Consider the following 19901-nt stretch of genomic DNA (forward strand, 5'->3'; position numbering starts at 1 on the left):
CCCCTCCCCTCCCCCCGCCCCCGCCCCCCGCCGCAGCCCCCCCAGCCCGTGGCTCCGCGCTCGCTCCTCGCTCGCTCCCTCGCTGTGTCTGGCAGGCTGCGGCCGCCGCTGGGCTGCTGCCATGGGGAGCCGTTGAGAGTGGGGCCTCTTCGCTCCGCCGCGCTCCTCCGGCTGCCAGCGGGGGTGGGTGGGAGGGAGGGAGGGAGGGGCGGGGGGGAGCGGACGACGGAGCCGGGATTGGGGGGTGGGGGTCGGGCGGGAGGGGGGCAAGAGGAGGAGGAGGAAGCCCACCAAGTCCGGCGGCGGCGGCGGCGGCGGCGGCGGCGGCCGGGAGGAGGCGGCGGAGGACGCGGCGGCGGCGGCGGGGACGCGGTGACTTAGGGCCGCTCCGTGTGAGTCCCGGCTCCGGCCCCCGGCCCCTGACCCGGCGCCCCTTCGCCCCGGCCCTCTGGGGGCGGGGGCGCCAGCTGTGCCGCCCCGGCCGGCGGGCCAGTGCGGGCGGAGGGCGGGCCGGGCCGGGCGCCCCCACGAGTGGAGTTAGTTTGTGGGGTTGGAGCTGTTGGGGCGGCGGGGGGCGGTGCAGCTGCGGGAGGCCGGGCCGGGGCCGGGGCCGGGGCCGGGCCGCTGCAGCTGCGGGCCGGGCGGGTGCGGGCTGCCGGCTCCGCGCCGCGCTCCCCCCGGCCGGTGCAGCTGCGGCGCGGGGCGGGCTCCCGGCCGGTGCAGCTGCGGCGGCGCCTCTCGGGTGCGGAGGGCGGCCGGCGGGGGGAGGGGGCTTGGGAGCTGCCGCAGCTGCAGTGGCGCCCGGGACGGACGCGGCTCCGGGGACCGGTGCAGCTGCAGTGGCGCCCGGGGGGAGGGGGCTGGGGGAGGGGCCCCCGGGGCTGGTGCAGTTGCCGGGAGGCCCTGGGGGCTCGTGTGCAGTGGCGTCGGGGAAGCGGTAGCAACCAGCCTCCTCCGACTGGCTTCTTCTTAGGACTTTTCTTTTGTTGTTGCCGTGACCCGGGTCTGTTTCCTCGTTTGTTGTTGAAGGTGTTTGACTGCTGCACCGGCTCTATGCCCTACACCTCCTTCCCTGTGGTTTAATCTTCCTCTTTCCCCAGTGTGTTGTAGGCTCGGAGAACTACGTAGAGATTTGCATTTCTTCCCCTCCCCACTCCGCACCCCCACCCCGCCTCTTTGAAAAACAAAAACCCAACCTCACAAAACCTCTCTGGACCTCGGTAGCGAGACGTAGAGGGTTGATTTGTGGAGTGGGAGTCGCTGGCCCATTGCGGTGCTTGGGACTCATTAAACTGTCACTCACCCCCCACCCCACTGGGTAAATGGGGTGATTAATGCCTGATATATTGGAATGGGGCGAGGGCATTTGTGGAGAATAGGTTGTGTGGCTGAGAAGGAATTTATCTCCAAAAAGTGCCTCCTGAAATAGGCATTCAGAATTATGTCACTCACCGGGAAGTTAGAGAAAGTTAGGTTTGTGACTTTGGGGGAACGAAAAGGACAGAGTTGTTGGTTTTAGTTACTCTGTAACTCTTTGCCACAGTTTTCTAATGAGAACAGAGTAATTACCACCGAGGCTGGGACACTTGCGCCTCAGGCCCCAGCTCCTTTTCTTCTCCTCACCCATCCAAAATTGTGGAGTTGTATTTGACATTCACAGATGTCGCTCCTCCGGGGTTGTGTTAGAATTTCATGACCCATTCGAAAAGGCCCACAAAGTCTAGCGAAAGTTTCCCAAACTTACCAGACCCGTTTTTTTTTTTTTTTCCTTTTTCTTTCTCTCTCTCTTCTGAAAGGTTTTCTTGTGATCATGAACGTTACAGAGTGACCCAAAAAAAAGATTGTTATGGGACACAGATCAAGGAGGGGACAAGGTTCTGCTTTTTCTGAGCAGATCAGATCTGCAGGTGCGGCATTCATTTTAAGTGACCCTGGCAAGCTGTATCAGTTTATTAATTTGTCTCATTGGACCGAAGCACTTTCCAGGATTTCAGAAAGTACAGTTTCAGCTTGTTGATACTGAGAATTCAAATTTGCATTAACTGTGGCCCTGTGAGAAATTTTCCCTGAGAAAAGGTAGTTGTGGATAAGTAGTTAAGTAAGAGTGAAATAATAAAGTGAACTAGGTTGAAGTCATAATTCTCAGTAAGTCTTCCAACATTTCTGAGACATGTATCCCACTATCAGCAGGGGGAAAAAAAAAAATGAAAGTGCCGTAATGATGTTGAAATGGGGCTGGAGATGTCAAGTGGGTTGGTTTAAAAATATTCCTAAGCTGCCTTTAGAGCTAAAGGTTGGCGTTGAATAGAAGTGAATTCTGGGTTTCCTGAATAGCACGGTGGTTTGAGTGTGCTTGTCAGTATATAAGGCAGTCCACCAACTTTAAGACAGAAGTGTTGCTATTCCATAAATACAGTAGAACTTCATATGCTGAGTTTTTCAATTTCCTCTGTTAGAAAGTTTGGAAAAAAAAGGGAGACTTTGAAGTATTCTGTTTATACTAACAGAAGAGAAAAGTTCTCCTAAGAAAAAGCTGGTGGCAGGAGTGTAGAGGAGTAGCATATGGCATTAAAAGGGGCACAGCTGGAGGTAGCATTTCCATCTGAACATGATGTCAGAGCAGCTGACAGCCTGCCATCCCTCAGCCTTTTATTCTAACACACAGACAGGGAGTTAGTGTGTGCGGATCTGTGGTGGAGAAGGTATCTCATTCCTCTCTAACATCATCTCCACTTTGCATCTGTCTCTCTTAGTCTGCTTTTTTCCCACCGATGTAACAGACCTGGAGCCAGCAAGACTCAGAGGGAAGGACTTAATCAGGTTTATGTGTCCTAAAGGTAGGAGTAGCAATAGATTAGACCGAGCATATTTCTGTTTTGGTGTTTTGTTTATTTAATTTTAAAAAAATCACATTCCTTTTCTAATCCAGTTTAGGAATAATATATGAAATTGAGTACTAAATGAACATCTTACTGGAGTTGAAAGGCTTGGGCTTGTTTAGTTTTAATTTTTATCCCTTTTACTTGAGTAAGTAACTTTAATACACAAATATTTCAACTTTTGAAATGTTAAGAAAGGCTTTTGAAATACTGCTTTTTGAGATCACTTTGGATTAAAATGCCTTTTTTTTTTTCCCCCACTGCTATTTAGATTACTTTTGCTTTTGGGGGGAGAAATAGTAAACTGTCTGGAATTAAGCATTCAAACTTGTATGAGAAGATTATTCTAGTTAAGGAGCTAGATTGTTGTGTAATTAATTCCACTGTGAAACTTTATTCTTCAAAACATTCAGCAGCTCTACTGAAACGTACAGCTGTAGTGCTTTTGAAACCGAGGGTGTTTTTTTTTTTTTAAGGGAAAAAAAAAAAACTTTTGTCCCCAGGAGAATAGTTTGACTGGTTTCCTCATTTCTCTTTCGAATATATATTTAAGAGATCTTTTATTTCAGCATAACAATAATTATTTGCAGGAGTTTTTGTGTTAGCGACTAATTTAGAACTTGTAGATTTGAGCTGCCTGAATTGGCCAGACAGCTGTAATCGCACTCTTCTATTCTTAATCTCTTTATCTGGGCAGCAGCTGCCATATGGCCACAGTCAGCTGGATCAGATGTTTATAAGCTTCCTTCTTCATCCCTCTCTGTCCTCTCAGCCTCCTAATTTGATCACGGCTACCTTGTGAGCTGCCCTACAATCTTTATTTTTAGCCCTCTCAAGGATTAGGATTGATGTTAGCTGTGGGGCACTTAAAGTGATTGTATTGTAAATCTTGGTTTATTCTAGCAGTGGCATCTTGCAGAATATATTTGGGGTTAGAATCAAAGTTTTCGTCTATCTTGGGTAAAGTGTTGAAGAGACAGGGAAGTCATTTCTGAATATTACATTAATATGTGTCTATTTCCAAAATGCACTTTCTGAGGTAGATGGTCTGGGGCTTTGCTTCTGGTCACTGGCAAGGGAAATTGGGATTTCTTTAAGTTTACCTAGTGCAGTTGAATTTTGACCCTTTGTACATCTTTGCCTTTCCCCCTTTCGAATTCACCTCCCTGGCCAGAAAACCAGGGCAACAATGCTTATTTGGAAGACTAGAAGCTAGTGGGAAAACAAAATATATCAAGTGATGTTGAAACATAGTATTCTCTGTTGACTGAGTTAAAGCAGATTCAGGGGAAAAAAAAAAGTTTCTCCTTTTCTAGAAAGGCTTTTTTTTGAGGGGGGGGTTGGGGTGTTGAACCTGTAAAGCTTTTGCATTTCATTTGGAAGTGGTATGCCTGTATTTTAAAGTTTAATTTTGATAGGAAATCCATCTTGCTTTGCAAGGGATCAAAGTTGAGATGAGAATTTTCAATTAAGTAAAGCCGGTCTGGTTCCTGAGACTCTAGAAGGACAGATTCTACAAAGCAATATAACCATTTTTTTCCCCCTCAATTTAAAAAAAAAAAAAAGCTTTGGATTTGTACATAGTAAAGACGATCTTTTCCATCTGTTGGCGTCCTTCCTTCTGATCTCATACATGTGTGCTATACCTGCAAATCTTAAGGCAATAACATCTGTTTTTATACACAGGCTTTTGTTGTTGTAACACTCTGACTTTAAAAGTAAGTTGTTTGCTGATTTCTGGACTAATTATGCAATTTCATTTTTTTCTGGATTCCGCCAAATGTGTGTGTGTTTAAATTGTGCTTCCTGGGTGCAGTCAAGTATCAAAAGTAATAAAATAAAAAGGGTGGCTTGAACAAATTTTCTTAATCTTCCAGAATGTGTTTAGGACTTGCCTTTGTTCATCCTATGGGTTGTTCCCCTTGAAACAGCAGCTATTTTGTAGGTTTTGTAGGACATAATTTGATGAGCAGAATTAATTAAATTTCTCCTGAAAGACATCTCAATTCTTATTCTCAGTAAGAGGCTGTAGTTAAATTGAGGCTTTGAAAACTTGACTAAAAGTTCAAGGAAGGTCAAGCTGCATCTGAGACCGTTTTCCTGGGGTAAGGAAGTTTGGAAAGTATAAATTTTCCTTCTCGCGTTTAGGTTTTGTGCGTGTGATTTGGTTGTCCTTGGGTCATAAGCCTGATTAAAATTCAGGAACGTGTACCACAGCGACCAAAGCTTCATTATGTTTTTTTATAGGGGGACTAGGGCGTTTAAAAGTTCTTCTTGACCAAGCGCTAATGAGCAGTCTCTCTCTTCCTAGGTTATGAAGACAGTATGGAGTTTCCAGACCATAGCAGACATTTGCTGCAGTGTCTGAGCGAGCAGAGACATCAGGGCTTTCTTTGTGACTGCACTGTTCTGGTGGGAGATGCCCAGTTCCGAGCGCACCGAGCTGTGCTGGCTTCATGCAGCATGTATTTCCACCTCTTTTACAAGGACCAGCTGGACAAAAGAGACATTGTTCATCTGAACAGCGACATTGTTACAGCCCCAGCTTTCGCTCTCCTGCTTGAATTCATGTATGAAGGGAAACTCCAGTTCAAAGACTTGCCCATTGAAGACGTGCTAGCAGCTGCCAGTTATCTCCACATGTATGACATTGTCAAAGTCTGCAAAAAGAAGCTGAAAGAGAAAGCCACCACGGAGGCAGACAGCACAAAAAAGGAAGAAGATGCCTCAAGTTGTTCAGACAAAGTCGAGAGTCTCTCCGATGGCAGCAGCCACATGGCAGGCGATTTGCCCAGCGATGAAGATGAAGGAGAAGATGAAAAATTGAACATCCTGCCCAGCAAAAGGGACTTGGCGGCCGAGCCTGGGAACATGTGGATGCGATTGCCCTCAGACTCAGCAGGCATCCCCCAGGCTGGCGGAGAGGCTGAGCCACACGCCACAGCAGCTGGAAAAACAGTAGCCAGCCCCTGCAGCTCAACAGAGTCTTTGTCCCAGAGGTCTGTCACCTCCGTGAGGGATTCAGCAGATGTTGACTGTGTGCTGGACCTGTCTGTCAAGTCCAGCCTTTCAGGAGTTGAAAATCTGAACAGCTCTTATTTCTCTTCACAGGACGTGCTGAGAAGCAACCTGGTGCAGGTGAAGGTGGAGAAAGAGGCTTCCTGTGATGAGAGTGATGTTGGCACTAATGACTATGACATGGAACATAGCACTGTGAAAGAAAGTGTGAGCACTAATACCAGGGTACAGTATGAGCCGGCCCATCTGGCTTCCATGAGGGAGGACTCGGTCTTGAGGGAGCTAGATCGGGAGGACAAAGCAAGCGATGATGAAATGATGACCCCAGAGAACGAGCGAGTCCAGGTGGAAGGGAACATGGACAGCAGCTTGCTTCCTTATGTCTCAAACATACTGAGCCCTGCTGGCCAAATCTTCATGTGCCCTCTTTGCAACAAAGTCTTCCCCAGCCCCCACATCCTGCAGATCCACCTCAGCACGCACTTCCGCGAGCAGGACGGCATCCGCAGCAAGCCTGCGGCCGATGTCAACGTCCCAACATGCTCGCTGTGTGGTAAGACTTTCTCTTGCATGTATACCCTGAAGCGCCACGAGAGGACTCACTCGGGGGAGAAGCCCTACACTTGCACCCAGTGTGGCAAGAGCTTCCAGTACTCCCACAACCTGAGCCGCCATGCCGTGGTGCACACCCGCGAGAAGCCGCACGCCTGCAAGTGGTGTGAGCGCAGGTTCACACAGTCTGGAGACCTGTACAGACACATTCGGAAGTTCCACTGTGAGTTGGTGAACTCCTTGTCTGTTAAAAGCGAAGCACTGAGCTTACCTACTGTCAGAGACTGGACCTTAGAAGATAGCTCTCAAGAACTTTGGAAATAATTTTATATATATATATATATAAATAATATATATACATATATATAAATAGATCTATATATAGTTGTGGTACGGTCTAAAAGCAGTCTTGTTTCCTTGAACTAAAAAGTTGGGATATTAACTTGTTTTTGCACTTTAGAATAGCATGAGAATCTCACTAATTTAGCATTCTGGTGAAAGAAACTTTAGCGCAAGTCGGAAAATAGAGAGGTGTTTTTCTTTTGTGGGATAGGGGAAGTAAGCCAGTAAGAACCTTTTAAACAAATCATATCACAAAATGCTTTCCTACGGCTTAATTTTGTCAACACTGCATTGTCTTTTGAGCTTTTGTTCCCCCCCCCCCATTTTCTTCTTTTTTTTTTTTCTGAAGTAGAAATTCCCTCCAGTTTTATTAGCCTCTTTATATGTCTCAAATTGCATGAATCTTTTCTGGCTGTTGGAAACCTGAATGCTTTTAGACCCAAATGGAAAATTTCTGAAATGCTGGATTATCTATTTTTAAACAAGCAGTTGACTTAAAACTTTCTGTGGCAACTTCTGGTTTTCTGACGGTTCCCAATGAGAGAAATTCTGACAGTACACTGGGATCACTGGGACCTGTCTTTGTGAAGGTTTGCTTGGGATGAAAAAGGATATTGCAGCTTCAGCAGTGTTGAACTGTGTGTTTAAAAATGTGAATTACTGTTATTGTATACTGTAATTGATTACATGGGCTGGGGGGGGTGTCAAAGAACTTGACAGGTTGTGTTGATGCTCTTAGTTGAGTCTTGAAAAGTAAATATTAACGCTACAGAAATGCATGAGTTTCAATATATTTTTGTCTTTGTTTGCATTGTATAACTTTAACGAGTGAGTTTAAAATTATTTAATTTCCTTAGAGAAATAGCACCATTTGGAAACTGGTGTTATGAAGAACATAAATGCACTGTTTTTATTTTATTTTATATAATTTAAATTGACTTTCCCACTGTCTCTTAAGTTGAAACTGTTAAGCTGCAAATTGATAACTTCGCTACATAACAAGGAAAATATAAATGTTTACAAATGGCTTAAAGATTTGCATGTGCGGTGTGCATTTATAACAAACTCCTAATTGCACAAAACCCATGCCAGCTCAAAGTTTAGGTGTACACATTTACCCAGTTGAGCATTTTTAGAATAACTACTGCACAAATTGACAATAGGTCATTCTTTTTGTTGTTGTTGCTCCCCTTTTCTTTTTCTCCCCTTCTTCCTTTCCCTCCCTTCTCCCCCTCCACCCCCCCCCCCCAACTCATGAAAAGATTCTATGGACTGAAAAAGCCCCAGGCGGAAAGGACTGGACTGCCTTGATTGACAGGGGAAGGGGGTGAGACTATGTGTGTCGGCCGCGGAGGCTGCAGCCCGCCGTGGGGTTTAATGACCAGCACGCAGGGCAAAAGCATTTTGCACAGTGTTTGTTTTCCTGTCTTGCACTTACAAATAAGGTCTATGGGAGTAGCATGGAAAACGGTTGCTGTTTTTCCCCTTTTTTTTTTTTTTAATTGCTTTTGTTTAAAATTTGATCGCCTTAACTACTGTAAACATAGCCTATTTTTGTGCTTAAGATACTGAATGGAAAACTCCATTGTGTGTTGCTGGACTGTTTTGGAAATATTTGGTCAAATGTGTGTTAATTTGGCTGTAATGGCATTTAAAGCAAACAAACAAACAAAAAAAGCTGTGAAAATGGCCTTGGAGCATTATCTTTAGTTACTTGAAGAGTTTCTAGTTTTTTTTTAAATACAGTTTATGTTAAGATAATTTTTATTAATTTAGAGAAGACAATCAATGTCTGTGAGAAAACGGACTTTCTTTTGGATTTTCTTTTTGTGGTCGTTGTGAGTGATTGCTTTTTCCTCTTATTAGTTTCACATTCTTCCTTTGTTTTAAAAACTTAGACTGACATCTAGCTTTGACAATCATAGTATGTTTTATTTTCCTGAGGGGGGAATAACTTATAATGCTGTTTAGTTTTGTACTATTGGTGTGTTGGTGAATTTTTAAACTGTGTGCTAACTGCAATAAATTATATGAACTGAGAATCTTGTGTGTGTTCTTTGAATTGTGATCATGTATTACATAGATTCTAAACGTGTATCACACATGGCCTCTTTATTTCAGTATCAGTTCTATTCAGAGTTGATGCAGCCATTAGAATGCACTCAAATGGAAAGGTGCAAACATTTTTGCATCAAGCCATTTAAGAAGATACTAAATGCACATTTTAAAGATGTGACCCATTTTCTAGAATCTAGATCGAGAATGTTGAGGTAATTCCCTAGAAACGTATGGATCCATAAAACTTCAGGTGGCAACATAGGTTTTTAATCGCATGCTTCACAACTACTAATCCATATACCACAAGCCACTTTTTCATGTGTAATTGTATCCTAAGTTGATTGGTCAAATCTATTGTGTGTTCTGGTTTAAGTGGAAAATTGAAGGAGACCGGATGTCTTAATTTGGAAGACTGCTTGGCTAATGACTGGAATTCTAGGCAATCGAATTAGCAGGCATTCAGATTGTAAGAGATTCGTTTTATACATCCTTTTTGCTGCTGGGAGAATGCAGAAGGTTCCAGGTTTTAATTCTCAAGCTTTAATTTAAAAACACTAAACACAGGTGGCCGTCAAAAGGAATTCATTCCCTAATTTTTGTGATAGTCCCAACATTGGGTTTCTCTTGTTGAGCCTGCCAGGGTGAGAAACATTGCTTGTTGACCTAGGAAATTGACCAGAACTCTGACCCGCACTTGCTGGAGGGTGCTGTGGAAGAATGGTCACGTATGGTCCCAAGTATAAGCAGTGATAGGGTCGGGCCTGGGAGACTTGAGTTCAGGCTTATTATCTGTAATTGTCCGTAACTTCCAACCTCGGAGACGCATACTAAAAATAAGTCTTACATTACTGCTGTCAAAAATGAAATCTACGTTTATATTAAATGTCCTTTGCATAGGTTAATATTCTTATCTGCTATAGAAGTAGAATATAAGGTCTGGAGCTTGAAAATCTACCATTCCTACCATTCCTGATGGCTTTGGATGGGAATCCAAAAAAGATTTTAACATAAAAAAAAACACAGTCAATAATTTACAGTTTGGAATTCTATATTTCTTTGTTGTTGAAACAATTTCTATTACACGAAACCCACTTCATTTTAGCCAACTGAACTTCGTTTCACACGAAAGGGGTATGTAGAGTTGACCATCACAAAATTTCTGGAGCAGTCTCATAGAGTTTCCAAGGCTGTAAATCTTCACAGAAGCAAACTGCATATCTTCCACAGAGTTCCTGGTGGGTTTGAACCATCGACCTTTCGGTTAGTAGCCAAGTGCTTTAACCACTGTACTACCAGCGCTCCTCGTTTACTGACTAGCATCTCGAATAATTTCGGAACATTAGCTTAACAAGCTTAAATAGGTACAGTTACAAAAATAATATTTTGACACGTATTTGGAAGAAATGGTTTCTGAAAACATCATTTGCAAAACTGGATATTATACAAATTGCCACATTTGATAAGTGGAATGAAGGAATTTTGTTCACTACATGAAAATTATCTAATTAATTTGTCATGTAGTCATGTTGGAAACCATTCAAACTGATCCCCCCTTTGAATACATAAGTATATTTTAAATATGTGGTTTAATTTACTTTTGAAAACATCTGTTTCTTTGAGATAATCAATTAGGCCCTGAAACATCGATGTGGGCCCCAAATCACATGCTAGGTGTACTCTAGGGAATATCCAAGAAGTTTTTTTATACGGCATTAAGGATACTGGTTTTGGATTTCCTGTCCAGTTAATTATTTTATCAGACTAATAGGTGGATCAAGTAGAGTTTTCCTTCAACAGACTTGTCATGAACTCCTACGAACAGGTTACTGGAAAGTTAGAAAAAGGTGAATACTATATTAAAAATATATCAGAGTTCACATTAAAATGAAATACTCATTTTCCAAGTAAATCTTTTGTACTATAAGCAAAGAGTTTTTTTTTAGCCCGAGAAGTAACACTAAAAAGTTGTTACCTTCCAAGTTTTACTGATAAAAATACACAAGCTTTCTTTTTTTTTTTTTAAAAAAAAAAAAAGACTTAAAAAACCCCATTGTATCAGGCAAGAATTTTTTTTTTTTTAAGCCTTAAGATCTCAAAATTTCTTGTATTGCATGACTATATTTCTATAAAGCTTAAAACATTTTTTGTTTTCCACTATAAGAATTGTTGGAAGCTTTTACAAACCTTTGGATGGTAGGAACTTGGGTAATTTTAGATTTTAATTTGTAGACACTGATCTAAGTTTTTGTTCGAATGGTTGGTTGCAATGTTTTAAATTGTTGGTAAGGTGCAGTCAAATGGGCAAGTGTGAATTTTGGAATCCAGGACAGGAGAGCTCAGTCCTTTTCATTAAAGTCATTTGCCATTAAAATGCTAGAGATAATACCATCTTTAAAAATAAAGCTATAGCTTTTTTTTTTTTTTTTTTTTTTTAAAGCAAATAGCTTTTAGGCGTTTCATTTTAAAAGCAAATAGCTTTTAGGAGTTTCATTTGGCTGTAGTCCAAGTTTATTACACTGGCAAGATTTTGTCCCTCATTTTAAAATTATTCTACCTTTTGCCTACAAAAACAGCAAAATACCTTTGATTGCAAGGCTCTGGTCTAAAATGTAGACCCACTTATCTTTTGACTTCAAATCAAATTAGTTACATAAAAGGAAATGTTTTATGTTTACAATGCCTCTCCCTCCTCCACTTCCCACATAATATCATAAAAGGATAGTTAAAACAGTCTGATCTTATGGACAACACTGCAAGTGTTCAGAAATATTCATATTTAGAGACATTTAAAAATAAAACTTCTAAGTATTATTACAAACCAATCTCTTTAAAAAAAATCTTCACTAACTTTCTAAATTTCTTGTGAAAGAATCTTAAAGTGAAGAAGTACTTGAACTCCAAATGTAAGAAGGTGAGGTCATAGAAATGTATTTGTTAATTGAGTGTAAATTCTGATTCAACAGTGGCTTGAAAAGATTTTGTTTAAATCCAAACACTTTATAATGTATTTGCTTACACTAAAATTGTCAAATCAATTATCCAGATAATTCAGACTCATAGAATACCTTTTTCCTAAAATATTTCAGCACCTGAAAAAAATCTGGGTCTTCTTTATTCTAACGCTGACAAATTTATTGTTGATTGTAATATCTCGGTTTGTGTAAGCATGGTACTTTCCTTTGGCTGAAGGGGTATTTGCCCAAAAATGCTTTCAAAATGAACATTTTTTCCTTGAATTTTTGGGTACTTATCTCCAGGTAAGATGTCTCCTTTTCTCTTCTTCTGCAGGAACGCCTTTGCACTTGAGCTTGCATTTTGCTATAGGAGAAATTCTCTCTAGTTTGGCAGGCAAGGAATAAAAGCCCAATTTGGCTTTAAAATGTAGCACATTAGTCAGTAACAGTTTCAGTGAGGATATTTAGAGTGGCTTTGAGAGGCCGTGTGGCACCCATAGAGAATCCACGGACGGAAATTACTTATTTACAGTTGGTTATCATCTCTGTAGTTAATCATTAAATCAAGTTGTTTTTATTAAATGTCAATATGCATGCCTAGTATGACTATAGGAATTTTAAAAAGCCATATTGATCCAAATATTCAAGTTTGCAAAAAAGTATGCAATGGTACGTGAAAATCTATTTGAATATCGGTAAACATAGATTAAATCTGTTGTTTCAATATATAATGTCTATACAATGCTACTGAACTTCAAAGATAGCATAACCATGTCTGTGGGTGCTATGCCAAGCCAGAACTAACTTTTGATATGTGATGGAGCTTAAAAGTCTATCTTAACCAGGTATGATTGAAAAATATGTATTATTTAAAACTATTTGTAAAGAAGGACATGGTCCTTAGAAAGATCACACAATGTTGTATACATGTTACCTTTGGCAGGATTACTAAGAACCCTCACATTTTTGCCTGCTTGATGCTCTAAGATGATCTTTGATCAGAGTAAGAGCATTTAGGATTTTTATTGGAATCACTTAAACTTGTTTTTAAAAACAGATTCTCTCTGTCTCTATATATACACACCTTTTCTGTGGAACGTTTCCTTGGGACTGTATCACATGAATTAGCTGCTTGGTAATGTCTCAGCACCTATTGCATGTTTACCAGAGAGCAATGCTTCCTATTTGGACAATTTTTGGAAAGGTGTAACGGTACAATAATAGATCATTACAACATTTAAGACAAGTATTTACGGCCCGTGCACAGTAGAGACCATAGAAGTTAGTGCCACTTACTTGTATTCACTGTAAAAGAAAATCCATTTCTTCTAATTCGTGACTGTCCCTCTGTCACTTCAAATCCTCATCAAGTAGAGGAAATTAAAGCATAGAGACACATCCCCCTCCCCCCAATCTAATTTATAAAGTTATCTCTATAACTAACCGGCTTGGAGAAAGAGGGTCTTGTAAGCTTGCGAGAGGAGGAGAAATGGTAAGGTTTATTACATTCGAAGCACAGGCATTGTCCACGAACCCTCGGTGCACAATTTGTGTCAGATCACTTCTTAAAGCCCCAAGATTTTGCATCTGAATAAATAAACTGAAAGAAACTGAAGTCTTGCCGATGGAATATTCCTTTAGGTTCTTATTTTTGTTGAGGCTCAAACTAAAAATCACATTTTATAGTCTATTCCCTATTTTTCTCACTGCCCTTTTATTTACTATAGGAGGATACATTTTATGCATTGAGTGATTCTGGCACCACGGCACAACTAAATTTTCCAGTCAAGTTGTTTTTGTGTCTGACTTTCCACCATTTGAAAAAATTAAAACAAATTTGAAATGAAAACTCCTTTGGAGATTGGCCCTACTTAACCACTCTGCACCAGCAAACTCCATCTCCACTAGGGCAGGCCTGAGGCTGCAGAGGAAAGAGCTGAGCCATTTCAGAGGGCTCGTTACAATAAACCACATCCAACGGGGTGGCACCCTTAGGTTACAAGAAAAAAGAAAATTAGGGGCTATGTTGGGGCACAATGAAGTTTTGCTTTTTAGAGTAAGTGTGAAGTCTAGAAAATGTGGTGATTTCTCACATTCTATTTATAAGTTATTTTACTTGAGGGATGCCTCAAAGCAGTACTAGAATCACTTATGTGCAAAAGGGGGAGGAAAGAGGGGTTTGTCATCATTTATTCAATTTGCCTTGTAAAGGTGCTTGTCTTGCGGTAAAAATAATACTTTAGTCAAAATACGACAGGCGGTTTGTAGGCTTGACCAGCCTGGAAGGATTTTAAATGATTGAAGTGTTTTCTGTTTAAAAGTCAGTCAACGCCCTCGAGGAACGAGGCACTCCACCCTCATGATGTTCTTCTTCTTTAGTAATACATAGATAATTTCTCCCTCCTAAAACAACTTTCCAGCCTTATAAACAAAAACAATTCCAAGCTTACACCTGATCCTGAATTTAAAAAAAGAAAAAAAAAAAAATGCTTTCTGGACTAGTTGCTTTTGAAATAAGGAGCTAATTTTGTTATTTGAATTACAAAAATCGAATGGTTAAAATGACCTGATTATTCCCCATGATTTGAAGACCTGTGGTGTCTGATATTGTCTCCTCAGAGATTGCCGTATCATAGGTTCTTCCACAGAGAGCAATCCGAAATGATGGAATCTTAGAGCTGGAAGGGGCAAAAGTGACTTCCAGTTGATCCATCTTAAGCCATTAAAGGTAGAAGAGGAGGTATGGGGCTGGCCATGGACCCTGCCATTTATGGGGGCGTTTTTTTTAGAAGGGCAAGCATTTCATTCATTCTCCAGACCTATGGTACCTAACCTTTTAGAGATGAGGTTTTCCTCTCTTTAGAGGCACACCAAGGTTGAATTCCTCACTCAGGGCACATCTTTGATCTAGTCTGAATCAGAAACCAACATTCTGATTATGCCTAAGTGATAAAATTTGCATTATAAGGTTATATATTTACCATTTATTATTACATTTAACACTGTCTGCTCTGATTTACAAAGTGAGTCTAAGACTGGAATTTGGAAGCAGTGGCAACATACTGTTTCTTTTCCTGGTTTTAATACTATTGACTATTTAAAAAAAAAAAAAACATGTATAGCAGAACGGTCTCTCCTGGTGTCGGAGAAGGACCATTTTTGGTCCCTCTAACACGTGGATTGCCGTGAGTCAGAAACTACTTGAAGCCAAAGAGCAACGCCTCAGGCCCCTCCCCCCCACCGAGAGCTAAAACCCTGGCTGATCTACTGCGCTCCCTCTCTGCTCCCAGCCACAAAAGGGTTGCTCGGGTTTCCCAAACATGTTATTTGTTCAACCACAACGAGGCACGGCTACTTGCAAGCTAGTAGCTACAGGGCTGAGGAGCTGTTGCTGGACGTGAGAGAGGGAGAGAAAAAACAGAGATGTACGTCGGAGGATGGAAGCCAAATGGGAACCTCAGGACTCGTTTGCTGCTGAAATGGGGGAAGTGGATCTTTCTCCACTTAATCTGAAAATTGGCCTTGGTTTCTTGCACTGTTTCTCACCTCCTTCTCTCAGCGTCATCTGCAGGAAAGAACACTCAAGAGAGAGTTGGAGAAGGTCTATCACCTCACCCTCGCGCCTTCACTTCTTCGTTTGTTAGACCACGGTAATAATATCTGAATCACCTTCTTTGGAGTAATATGAAAATGAACGCACACAAGCATTCACCCTCAGGAAAAGAAACGATTAATTTGAGGAGACATAATAATTTTTAAACCAAGCGGAAGTTTCTACTTAGGACAAAGGCTTCCTACCAATTTTGATTTTTATGATTTAAATTCACTGAGAACTAATAGACTCAACTTTATTTCTACATGAAATATGGAAATACATGTACCGCAGTAATGCAAAACGTTCCATGTTCTCAGATGTGTTTGTATGTGTGTACATGCTTAGGTATACAAACCTCAGATAACTTACATCATTCGTTTAGTTCCCTTTGACACATTGCTCAAAGCCCTTTAGAATCTCTAGCTGATTAATCCAGTCCTAAAGCCTAAATTGGATACAGATATTTTTTCTCTTAAAGATGAAGAAGCCAAGACCAAAAGCTTCAGTTCACACTTACTTTTGTATCATGAGTTTAAAAAGTCAGTATGATTAATATATATAATGATAACCAACAGGCACAACTCCCCGGGGAAGCACACGGATTTAAGTGGTTCACCCAGACATGTAAATGATTTACTCAGATCTCCCCAGGAGAAAGTGGCACATGCCAGATCAGAGCTCAGAGTACCTCAATCTCAGGTCTCATGTCACCTATGTGCTATTTTATGTGCTGTTGTTGAAAAAAAAAAAATATTGTGCAATGCAAATCTATCTGCAAATCCTATCGTAACACTGTATCGTAGTGATTCTGTATCATGGTGAGCTCAGGCAGTTGGAGGGAGATGCACCTGGTGAAAGTCCACTACGCCATGCAGTGCAGCCATGCCCCATATAAGGACGCTTTGAGTAAATACTGCACGGATCCAACGTCAGCTCCAACTTTTTCACACTCCAGGGCCAAGTATTGGAGGGCTGCAGAATCCCCATTCAGCTTGTCCACTTCTCTTTGATGCAATGCCACTTCCCAAAAGCATCTGAGCCACAGTCATCTCTTTCTTTTGCTTCTTTCTCCCCTTGATATAATGACACAAATCTTCCTTTTCCTTTCGTAATTTTCATAGTTTTTTTTTTTTTTTTTTTAATGGCAATGACAATATATATTTGGTGAGATAACCCTTTTGGTTGATATATTTAATAGTTTTGTAAAAAAAAAAAAAAAAGATGTTTAAAAAAACCAACAGCAACCCAAAACAAACAAACCTCCCCACAACCCCCCTTCTGCTTGGTGCCATAGACAGAGTCCAAAGGACATTAACTGCTCCATTGCACACATTGGAAGGGAGAGTTTGCTGCGAGCTCCGTCCTTCTAATAGACTGGCAATTTTGTAAAAGGTTTAGCGGATTTTGTTTAACCATTTCTGCATGTGTTTTTAATGAGCTCATGATGGTTTAGAAGAAAGGCCAGGTTGTGCGTTTTGCAGTGGCTTTCTGCCTTGGGGACTGGGCACCTCTGCTCCTTCCCCTGGTCACCTATGGGAGTCAAGGTGTTGGGGCCGGCTCGGGCCTGTCTTCATACCAGGGATGAATCACGCAGCAGGCTGAGCGGAACGAACCCTTTTGTTGACAGCTTTCCATATGGACCTTGTATGTGGCTGATCCTTTGCGTAGAGCGTTGGTTAGCTGGAAGGGGCCACTCGAGTCACTTCCCCCTTAAGAAACCAGAAGTGTGGAAAACATCCGCAAAGAGCTGCCCAGGGTTGCATTTGCAAAGCCCAGAGGAACATGTTACACTCTTTGAGTTCCAGGTACCTAGGTTGTGAATGTGTATGAATAGCTTTTGACAATTCAGTATTTAATAGGCAATAGGATAATTCATTTATAGCCTCATTCAGATAATCCAACTGAAGGACACTTGAATAAATACATCCAGCTCAGGTGGCTAAAAGCTAACCCCTTTTGAGTTTAATAATTAAAATAAACAGAGCTATTAAGATGCATTTCAGTTTATCATGGATAAATGTAAAAAGCTCCACGGAGGATGGCGTTTTGTGATTCATATAGAAATATGATGGGTGTACGGTACGTCTTCCACAGCTATTTAAGAAAAAAAGATGATCTTAGTCATGGGGTAAAGTTATGTGATGCATTGCACCATCCAGGCTGCGTCTGGGCCAGTACAGATTTTTTTTTTTTTTTTTTTGTGAAAGATTACTTCTTGGCAAACTAGATATGCAAACGCCAGAATACAGTAAAACCACATTTAATTGGACCTACTTGCCAACTTCTTGAACACAGCTTGGATTATTCCACTGGAGGCTGCTTCTGTTAAAAGCTGGGGGAGGAGGAAGTGGCATATTGACAAGGCTTCAGATAATTTTTTTTTTTTCTTTTCACTCGAAGTACAATTATACAATGAGCCAAGTTTGGAAGTATTTTACTCTGTTTAATAATTATTATTAAAGATATTGTAAAACATATGCATTTGTTAAGTGGAATGTAATGGGAGTGAAATCATGTCATAAATTTTCCTTTGGATTTATTTTCCTATTTTGTTTTTTTTTATTTGACAGCCTTCCAAATTGATTCTAGCCAAAACCATGCACTCTAATACATATCGTACTTGATATTAAAGTGAGAACATGGGTAATTTATAGAACCCGAGTGAGAACAGTTTTCTTCTCTTAGCCAGCCTATGAAATTGCTACCTCTGTACAGGTAGCAATGGAAACATAAGCTGTACACAGACAGTACAGTAACAGGGATTGAGAAAGCCTCTACGCATTCTCTCCACGGGGCTTAAAACATGTCCTGAGCATGTTTATCATTCAACAGAACAACAGTGGCAAGAGCAGGACAACCATTTCTTTATGTTTGTGCGGATCTAGAAGACTCCCTGCTCCGTGCCATGGTCAGGCTCATTGCTGGAAGTGAGTAGGGGTTCACTGACGGTCCATAATTTTACTCAGGTGATTCTGAGCTTCAGGTGAACACTGTCATCCCTAACTCGGAGAGCCAAAAAGGCATGGCATCTGTTTGTTTCATATCTTGAGCTTAAGCAAATTTATGTTGTCTTCATAGTCTCCTTTTCAAGGGGAAAAAAATGCTCCCCCGCCCCCCCCCCTGCCAAATTGCACTTCTTGACATCAAACAGAGGTGCCATCACTAATGACTAGCAAGGCCCTGCGGGTTTTTTTGCCCTGAACCCCACCTGCTCTGTGAAAACCCCATGGTTTTCTCACGTTCCCACTCAAGCTGCTTAGCAATTGGGCTTATGTCTCAGTTTTTCTTCTGTTTGCCCTGCAATCTCGTTGTTATCTTCTGCCGTGTCCTGGCCAGCCACCAGGGGAGGAAGAAGCTTAGGAGAGGAGAAGGGCAGCTTTAGGCATCTATTCCACAGCGCTGCATTCAGGCTGGAAGCCCAGGCGCCATTGGTAGGTGTGTTTTGAACATATGCCTGGCCCAGGGAAGCCTTATGTGGCTCTGCTGCTGTGTGGGGTGGACTGCAGCGGTGCAAGCACGGAGTGTACAGAGGGGACACGGGGACGCCTGGACCACATCCCACTGCAGTTCTTTGAAAATCCTGTGACACCAGCCCCCAGCGCTCTGGAGCTCTCTCCCTAGAGGATTTAGAAAAGCCAGTGCCCTTGGTTCTTGGCTGTTGACAGCCTCCACACGTGCAGAGCCCTCCTGGAGCAGTGTAGGCCAAGGGAGGACCCAGAAGCCCTTCTGGAAAGTCCTGATTTCAAGGAGCCTGGAGGTGGGAGTGAGCTGACACGCATTCTACCCTCAAGTCCTCTGCTAAGCAGCTGTGTGATCTGGAGCAAGTTGCTTAACCTCTCTGGGCTTCTTTTTCTTCATCTTTCGAAATAAGATTTTTGGGCCAAATGGCTTTGAGGTTCTTCTTGGCTCTAAATTTTATGTTTTTTTTTTTAACCTGTTTAACTGAGATGCTGATTGAACTTGGGCTGACACTAAGGGATTGTTTTAATATTAGAGAAGAAATGGTGTCAAATGTACCACTCAGACTTTGGGGGCTCATTGCAAAGGCACAAACACGGACATGGATGAGCACAGTCAGGGCTGGAGGCATTCCACTGGCCTTGACGTCTGTAATGTCTCACTCTATGTGTGCACACACTAGGCTGTACTCCCTTTTTTGGTCAAGTCCAGTGGGTTTTGGGTTAATTTTTACTTATTCATAGGAAGACCTGAGAGATCCTAAATAGATATAAGGAAAGAGCTTATCTAATCCTGTTTTTTTTTTTTTTGTTTTGTTTTTTTTTTACACAAAACACTCCACTTTTGAGAAAGTAAATGGGAACAATATCACCTTTGTTGTTGTTTTTATCCGTTACTTTAACTAACAAGTGAACGGGGCGGGGGGAAAGAGTCCCCAGCTAAAGATGGCATTCCTGTTAGTCCTGCTAAGTGGTGTTTTACTTGCCCTGCTGCTCTGCAGAGTCTTGGTTGGACAGCTCCCTGCCGCCTTGGACAGCAGGCCCT

At 41.8% G+C, this 19901-nt stretch overlaps 1 protein-coding gene across 5 annotated transcripts; it reads left to right on the forward strand.

The window, feature by feature from the left end:
• Positions 1 to 317: 317 nt before the first annotated feature.
• On the forward strand, positions 318 to 8833 carry ZBTB18 (zinc finger and BTB domain containing 18). 5 transcript variants are annotated; one of them, XM_064276769.1, is made up of 4 exons: positions 873 to 1907; positions 2754 to 2837; positions 5191 to 5878; positions 5991 to 6103. In XM_064276769.1, exons 1-4 carry the CDS (start codon positions 1847 to 1849, stop codon positions 5998 to 6000), a joined length of 843 nt encoding a protein of 280 aa, XP_064132839.1. In that variant the 5' UTR covers positions 873 to 1846; the 3' UTR covers positions 6001 to 6103. The 5 variants fall into 5 exon arrangements, with proteins under 5 accessions (XP_064132838.1, XP_064132839.1, XP_010589357.2 ...); XM_010591055.3 differs by having other exon boundaries at positions 874 to 1907; positions 5191 to 8833; XM_064276768.1 differs by lacking the exons at positions 873 to 1907; positions 2754 to 2837 and adding an exon at positions 318 to 392 and having other exon boundaries at positions 5191 to 8833.
• Positions 8834 to 19901: the final 11068 nt, after the last annotated feature.

The sequence above is a fragment of the Loxodonta africana genome, chromosome 25, assembly GCF_030014295.1.
Source record: "Loxodonta africana isolate mLoxAfr1 chromosome 25, mLoxAfr1.hap2, whole genome shotgun sequence".
Lineage (NCBI taxonomy): Eukaryota > Metazoa > Chordata > Mammalia > Proboscidea > Elephantidae > Loxodonta > Loxodonta africana.